General features: G+C 35.2%; 1 protein-coding gene across 1 annotated transcript; it reads left to right on the forward strand.

Annotated features, from left to right (window-relative positions):
* The first annotated feature begins 1,192 nt into the window (after positions 1-1,192).
* On the forward strand, positions 1,193-5,992 carry LOC112804327 (uncharacterized). The gene is made up of 8 exons (XM_025847544.3): positions 1,193-1,963; positions 2,611-2,676; positions 2,817-2,873; positions 2,971-3,246; positions 3,702-3,941; positions 4,385-4,624; positions 5,010-5,249; positions 5,448-5,992. The coding sequence occupies exons 1-8, from the start codon at positions 1,553-1,555 to the stop codon at positions 5,640-5,642; spliced, it is 1,725 nt and encodes a 574-aa protein (XP_025703329.1). The 5' UTR covers positions 1,193-1,552; the 3' UTR covers positions 5,643-5,992.
* The last annotated feature ends 2,950 nt before the right edge of the window (positions 5,993-8,942 follow it).

An 8,942-nucleotide genomic window follows, 5' to 3' on the forward strand; every position in this document is an offset into this window, starting at 1 on the left:
AGGAGAAAAATATACTCTAACATCCTTCCAAGTATTTTATCAAACACTTAGAATGCATACAAGGAAAGCATCATAAAATGACAAGAAATGTAAATTCCAACAACTATCAAAAGCAAGAAATTAACAATAACAAGGCAATTAAACAATAAGAAACATGAAACATAAATTGCATTAAAGGAAATGGAAGGAAACAATAGCACTCATAAAAACAACAAAATAAAGGAAATAACAAATAAAACTAAGAAAGCAAGGATGTAGGAACAAGAAAGGATAAAGAAAACTAAATCAAAGCAAGAATTAAAAGCTAGATCTAAAAAGGAAAATAAAACTAAGAACCCTAATCTAGAGAGAGGGAAGAGCCTCTCTCTCTAGAATTCTACATCTCTCTCTAAAACTAAGTGTATGTATGATCTCCCCCCTTGACCCCCCTTGAATTTTGCATGTAATAGCCTCTGAAATGAGTTGGATCTAGGCATGGGAAGCTCAGAAATCGTCCCCAACATTTTCACTTTAATGAGGTCACGTGCGAGCAGCGACGCGTACGCATAGGTCACGTGTACGCGTCGTTTGACATTCTCTTCCCTCGCGTACACGTAGTGCACGCGTATGCGTCGCCATGCGACTTCACTCCACGCATGCGCGTTGTGCCACGCGTGCGCGTCGATGGACGCACTCCCAAATCCTTGATTTTCCATGTTTTCTCCACTTTGTATGCTTTTGTCTTCACTCCTTTGATCCATTCCTAGCCCTTTTCAACTTGAATTAACTAACAAACACATCAAGATATCTAGTGGAATCAAAGGTGAATCAAAATTAGCAAATTAAGGCCTAAAAAGTATGTTTTCACACTTAAGAACAAATTAGGAGACAATCATGAAACTATGCCATTTCATTGAATAAATGTGAGAAAAGTTGATAAAATCCTCTAAATTAAGCACAAGATAAACCCTAAAAATGGGGTTTATCAACCTCCCAACACTTTTATACCAAGCATGTCTTCACGCTAGAATCAAGAAAGAGACAAAGGATATTAACATTTATTCAATGCAAACTAATTAAATGCAACCTATCTCCATACAATTTATCTAAATCACTCATTTTTCTTTTAATGGTTAAATACTAATCACAGAACACAAAAATGACTGATGCTCTATTTCTATAAGAGACTAATTTAATAGTTAACACTTCTTTTAATTATGAAACTCTAGAACTCCATTTAAGTTTGGAGCATCAAAACAGCTCCCGTGTTGGAAGTTAGAATAGTGGGGACTGTGGGAGATATTATCCGAAAAAGTTGACTAGTCTCATAGCTAGTTTAAGGAAGAGGTTCTTGCATGGTGCATTTACATTTGTGAGTGGGGGTAACTAATCGGTATAATTGATGAATTAATTAGCACACTATTCCATAACACCTACCTATTAATAGCCTAATTTTCTTCTACTTCCGTACTCTTCACCTTTTTGGTTCCCACTGCTTCTGCTGTTTTCCACTTTTCCTTCTTTCCTAAGCAAATTCAGCTACTTCTTATTCTTCTTCTTTCCCAAAGCAGTTATGGGAAATCTGCAAACAAAATGGGCAGCGAGTACAGTCCAACCCGCTGAGTCCAATTCAGCTTCTTCTTCTTCTTCTTTGTTTACCAATGGTAGTGGTCAACAACAACCACCACAGCCTCCACGGGCTCCTCTTTCTTCTCCTTCTGATCACCATCAAACGTCCCAGGAAGGTGCCCTCTGCGGGGACCTTAAGGGCAAACTAGAATTGAAGGGTGAAGGGCGAGTGGGTGTTGAAGCTCTGGATCAAGTTTTAAACTTTGGTCAACAGGGTGTTAATGGTGATGATCGGGATATTGAGGGCTCGAAGAGGAATAGTTGGGAAGATGATTATGTGAATGGAAGTGTTTATGATGGCAACTGCGTTGGAGCTGAGAAGAGAAAAAAGAGAGGCGCTGGTCGGCAAACGAAGGTCTTTTTCTTTTTTCTTGGCTCTTTCTTCTAGGCATTATTGATTTTTTAGAATGTTAGTGATGCATACGATTTGATAATTTGTTTTGTTTTTTGGGCCACTTGTCTTTTGTGATATTTTGTTATTTTGTTATCAACTTTATCAATTGAATCTTCAAACAGTGGAGAAGCCGAAAAGGGCATTGCCTTAGCCAAAGAGGTAACACTAGTATTTTTGTTCATCATGCAATCATGACATTTTTTAAATATAGAGCAAAGGGATTTAAACACATTAAGCTGCTACAATGCTCAGAAAATCAACGCTTCCTAATTTCAGCATTGAAATGCATAGTAATAAATTTGATATCTTGGTTATCATATTTTAAACTGTCGATTTGAGTTTGTTTTCCTATATGGCATTGTTTAATTACTTCTGTAAATTTCAAAATTTTCCCTTGTTGATTCCTTGTAAAAGGAGTCACTACGGATAAAATGGTAGAAAAGTAGTACTTCGAAATGGATTATGATCTTAACATAATATATCTGTACAATTAGCCAGCATCTCCTATGGTGATTGAATATGAGAAGCCAGTTAAAATCTCATATCTCGTTATTCTGTCAAAAGATTCGCAATTTAACAATTTTGATGTTCTAACAATGCATTATAAGGTTGCTAAGGAGCAGTCACAAGAAAGACAAGAACCATCAGAAAGATCCGGCCAAACAGAATGCAAGGTTATTATAATCTTATGCTTCTACACAAATAATGTTGCATAATTTATATTTCATATTGTGTTAGTTTATTATCAATTTATCATTTTGTTACACAATATATGAAATGTACATGATATGTGTCTTGTCTGATGTTATACCAGTATTATCCATCACTACCAGCTGCAGAACTGAACTTTCTTGACCTGCCTATCCGTCCGGTACGTTTAACCCTTGATTTTGATCCCTATAAATTGACATGAACTATCTTTTGCCTGTTTCTGTTTTGTACTTATAAAAGGTTGCTTTTCATGAAAGGGAGAGAAAGATTGTGCCTATTACATGCAACATGGGTCATGTAAGTTTGGAGAAAACTGCAAGTATAATCATCCTGACCCGACAACTGGAGGATGCGATCCTCCTCCTATGTATGATAATGTAGGATCTATTTCATTCAGTGGTGTACTGCAACAGTCTGCATCATCAGTCTCTTCTCCAGGAATAGTAAACAAAACTTCTCCTTTTCTGCCAATGATGCTTTCGCCTACTCAAGTTTCTCCTCAAGATTCCGATTGGAATGCATATCATTATCAGGTAAATTCAACAAATTCAATACTAGTAAGTGTTTATTGTATTAGTGTATTACTAGATGGCATTTAGTCTGCAAATCCTCTATGAACCAACAACCCAACATTATTGTTGCATGACATAATACATTACTGTTGCCGAGGCGGTACGGGTTTCCCTTTTTTTGACTGTACATAGTTCTTCCAATGGCTCCAAGATTTGCTGGAAATTACTTTTTAGACAGTGAAATATTTTTGCCTATTGGTGGAATGAGTATTAAGCAGTGGAACTTTAGTTTCATCCATTGAATCACTTTTGAACTATATCACTTTGGGTCCTTAAATTATAGGGTAAATTACATTCTCCTTCTCTGACATTGGCAAAATTGAACCCAATCCCTCTCTATTTTCTTCTCCTTTTTCCTCCTTTTTGTTCCTTAAATATTTAAATATCCCTTTTCAACTTATTTGTGGTTTGTGAAGGCACCTATATGCCCATATGTGATGAGTATGCATCCACCTACACATGTCAAGAACTACCCAGCTATCGAAACTAACGCTTATACGCCCCAACAAAATCAGATCCAAGTTGGAGTTGATGAGTTTGCAGAAATACCTGGGGATTCTAAGCCTAAATCCAAACGTAAATCTTACTGTAAGAAGAATAAGCTTGCAAGTTTACCTCCATGCAATCTCAATGACAAGGGCCTACTTTTGAGACCGGTAAGTCTTTCTTTATTATTTATATATCATATGCTAATAATGAAAATGCTCTAAAATGAAAATATCATGGCTATGTATGAGTCTTGTACGTATAGAGAAACCTCCCGTAAAGGGAGATCAGTGGTACTTGGACAATTTGCTCTAAGTTATATATAGATAACTACTCATACGAAGACCTTGTACACTAGACTTTCTCTAATTGCACTCTCCTCCTCTGACATTGGCAAAATTAAACATTTAACCTCAGCTTCTCTCTGTTTCTTAAACCATCCATTGACCTCCGCTAACACATTTAAGTAAGGAATAATATAATATATTTGGTCTTCTAATATTTTGTAAAATGTTACATTAATACTAATTAACCTTGTACATTACACAAACCTCCCGTAAAGGTAATTTGCTCTTTACAATTTCAACTTATTTGTTGTTTGTGATTTGTGAAGGCACCGATCTGCCCATCTACGATGAGTATGCATCCACCTAAATATGTCATGAACAACTCAACAATCAAAACAAACGCTTATACGCCCCGACAAAAGCAGATCCAAGATGGAGTTGATGAGTTTGCAAAAATACCTGAAGATTCTAAGTCTAAATCCAAAGGTAAATCTCGCCGTCAGAAGAATAAGCTTGCAAATTTACCTCCAAGCACTCTCAATGACAAGGGCCTACTTTTGAGACCTGTGAGTCTATTTTTTATTTGTTTATTTCAGCCACAAATGTAATTAACGTGACATGTTTGTGCATCGAGTTGTCTTTTTTTTTATTTTAATATATATCGTATGCTAATAATGTAAATTCTCTAAAATGTACCTAGTTATTAATATTAAATACCCTTATACATATATACATACACACAAACCTCCCTACACTTGAACAAATAGTGAGGAGCACCGATGAATTTCACCGAATCTTAGAGGAAGACAGGGTATTTGCACATTCAAATGATGATGGTGTAAACTGGATTTTCTTCTCCCTTCACCTCCTTTTTCTTCCTTAAATATTTAAATGTCCTTTTGGCTAAAGCAATTTTTTTGAAAATTTTAACCTTATTTGTGGTTTTTGAAGGCACCTATCAAGCCATCTGTGATGGGTATACATCCACCTACACATGTCATGAATAACCCAGCAATCAAAACAAAAGCTTCTACGCCCCGACAAAAGCAGATGCAAGTTGGAGTTGATGAGCTTGCAGAAATACCTGGGGATTCCAAGTCTAAATCCAAACGTAAATCTCACCATCAGAAGAATAAGCTTGCAAGTGTACCTCCATGCACTCTCAATAACAAGGGCCTGCCTCTGAAACCTGTAAGTCTTTCTCTATTTTTTTTTTATTTGTTTATTTATTTTAATGTTTTGTATGCTAATAATGTGAATGCTCTAAAATGGAAATAACATGGCTGTGTACTAGCTATGATGGTATGCCTAATTCCAGAAGAGTAAAAGCTAGTTCGACTTAATTTTTTTTATTTATTATTATGTTTGTCTTTATGGTGAACTTTCCAGGACAAGAGTGCATGCCCCGAATACACTTGCCTCGGAATATGCAAGTTTGGAGCAGGTTGTAAGTTTGCCCACCCATCAAACCCTCCACCGCCATTGACAATCCATTCAGTTTATCAGCAATCCTACACAAACTCAGCTGGTGTTGAGGTGGCTTGGATGGGTTCAAGTGATCCCACAATTCAGCAAACTCTCTAAACTTTCTTTTTCAAGGACCTTCCTTCCTACCTATGAGGATTCATGCAACTCACAATGTGCAATTTGTTCGTACATTCTTCCTCTGGGCCTCTTTTGAATTCCAACACAAGTAATCTATAAATGTCAAACAGATATTTATAGGGTGAGATCGTAGGAGAGAATATTTGGTAGATTTGAGGGGGAAGAAGGCACTTCTAAGAATGTTATTATGATTAGGGAATGATTTTGCCATGGGAAGGGGATGTTCCCCTTATGAAAAGATAGAATCATAGAACTACTACTACTGCTATCAACCTTCTTTGCTTGCCTCTAAGTATCAAAAGGTATATTATAGAAGTTATTTCCGGAAATTTGATGTGCTTACCAAATGCTTTAAGAACCACCAAAATATCTTTAACACATGCATTTCTTTGTTTCCGCTCACTTGGATTAGTGCCTGGTTATTTAGTTGGGCTTTTATGAATTGCCTAATTATTATTGGAAGGTCGACTCTGCTTTTTTTATTTTATCAATGTTTTTATCTTTGGAAGAATTTAAATTAGTCTATTCGATCCAATTTTCCGAAAGTGCTCATATTAATAGTGTGTGGAATCTTAAGAAAGGAACATAATAAGGGAGGGAGGAACACTTTAAGACATCATAACAGGGTTACTCAATAGAGATCAAATGTAATAAATAGTTAGACTTTTAAGAAACTAAACCATCATCATGTTAATCTCAAATTTTCAATGACTCATATACAAGGGTTAAAACTTAAATAATAACTGTTGGTAATTTTGGGGGTTGAAACAAAAAGAATTATGTTGTCAAAACCCAAAACTATGAGATTCAAATTTTTTAAGGAATAAAAACCGACGTATTATATATATTTTTAAAAAATTTTATCAGAAGATATCTGCATAAAAACCTTATTTTTGTTATATTTATATTAAACATTACTATGTATTACTAATTAGATGGCATATATTATAACATTGTAAAGCATAACAAATTGATATATACATGTTCAAATATTATACAGTTCGCCTATTAATTGTTTCAAATTTTTTATTTCTGGATTTCAAGATAGTTTTCTTTAAAAAAAAAAAGACATATATTAAGAATAATAGTAAATTAATTTTGATAATACAAGTAGACCAAATTGTCTCTATATAAATAAATAATAGTTATTTAATATAACATTAATGTAAAAGATATTAGACACAAAAAAATGTGTTGATATTATCTTGATATCAGAAATAAGCAGATAAAAATACATTTTTACATTCACACAAGTTTGATGAAGTTATAATATCTAATTCTAATAAACAAATTTCATCAATAACGTAAAAACGTTTTAAACTATTATATAATAAGATTCTTGTATTTATAAAATTTTTAACATGTTTTCTAATGTAGAAAAAAAATATATAATTTCAATATAAAAATTATTTAACACTCCGGTGTGGTGATATATAGGAGGAAAGAAAGCAACACTACAAGAAAAACATTGAATATCGTCGGATTTACCGTCGAACTCATCAAATAAATTCGTCGGTAATAAAGTTACCATCAGATTTACCGTCGTCTAGGATTTGATGATATAAACGTCGCTGAAAACTGTTTACCAACGGATTTTCTGTCGGTATTTTCAATGGATTTATCGAGACTGAGTTGATGATTACTGTCGAATTAATCCGATGATACGCCATTTCACGTGTTTAGGCGCCAAGTTATCGTCAGATTTATCCGACGGTAAATCTTATAGTAATATTTTTTATTTTTTTGGCAAAGTTAAGTCACAATTATTAGTCAAATTAATACTCTTGTTAACAAAATTGTTGGCAGAAATCTAAAATTAACAAAAATCAATAAATTATTTTATTAAAAATAAATGGTTTGAATGCAATAAAATATCACAAAAGTATAATACAATGAAGTAGACAAAAAAAGAAAATGAAACCCCTACAGATCTCAGTAATCGTCGCCGCCGTCGTCATCGTCGTGGTCCCCCTATTGAGGCGGCGGGGTAGGTGTTGACATCGGTATTCTACTAGCAGTGTTGCCGCTGGAACCAACAGTGCCGCTGCTTCCAGCGCTACTGCCTCTAGTGCGCATCTGCTGATTGTACTCCTCCTTCTGCTCTCGCAACCGATTGAGCTTCTCCAGCTTCTCCATCAAGTCCGAGTTGATGGCAACGACTCTTCCCACGCATACAAGAAGGTCGATGTACCTCTGCTTAGACTGTTCCGTTTGCTGGTGAAGCTCCTATGTCAGCTTTTGCACCTCCTCCCTCAAGTCGACAACTTCCTAGAGATCGGCAGGGCTAGTGAAAGAGGGAGAGGCAGAGGAAGCCGTTGCCAACGCAAAGGAGCAAAGGCCACTGGCGAAGAACGACCCTAACCCGAAAACACTGATTCTTGTGGGACTCAAATCCTATCAAGACCTACCACTGAGGCCCCGAAGCCAGCTTCATCGTTCCCATTAGGTGGCTGAGATTGCTGGGTCGTGGCCTCCAACCTCTGCGTGTAATCCTCCTGTATTACACACGCCGTGATTAAGATAATAGTTAAACAATTGTCTTTACACTAAATAAATTTGAAACTTAGAATTAATTTAAACTCACATAATGGGTCATTGACTGAAGTATGGGTATACTTGAATGTCTCTACCAGTGTCGCCTCGCGGTCCAACGACTTAGACTACAAATTAATATATCAACCAATAATATATGTAAACCCCGCATAATTAGTGAATAATTTGCTAATAAATCAATTATTAATCAAAGAAATTAGGAAATTAAATTTTTTTAGTTTAATGAAGTAGAAATAATTAAAATATAATTTTTGACACTAATTTTAAAAGTATCAATTATTAATCAAAGAAATCAGGAAATTGAATTTTATAGTTTAATGAAGTATAAATAATTAAAATATAAAATTTGACACTAATTTTAAAAGTTTTGGCCTAAAATTAGGTCAAACGAACTGAACCAGTTGGACTGGACCCAAACTGGACCCAAAGCCCGTCATATAAAAGGCCTAACTTGTATCTTCTCGCCTCACTTATCATATATCACGCTGAAAAACTGAAGGGAGGGAGGAAGAACGCATGTGAAACCCAAACCCTCACCCAAATTTTCAATCTCATATAACTTTCAATTCGGAGCTCCGATTGACGAGTCGTCAACGGCTACACGTTCATCTCAGAATTCTCTATAAGACTCACCGAATAATTTGGTAAGAATCTATGAATTTTTCACTCATCCACTCTCTCCCTAATTTAAAAAATTTGAAGTTTTAATTTTGAGAGATTATGTGA

Source organism: Arachis hypogaea, chromosome 1, assembly GCF_003086295.3.
Source record: "Arachis hypogaea cultivar Tifrunner chromosome 1, arahy.Tifrunner.gnm2.J5K5, whole genome shotgun sequence".
In the NCBI taxonomy this organism is placed as follows: Eukaryota; Viridiplantae; Streptophyta; class Magnoliopsida; order Fabales; family Fabaceae; genus Arachis; species Arachis hypogaea.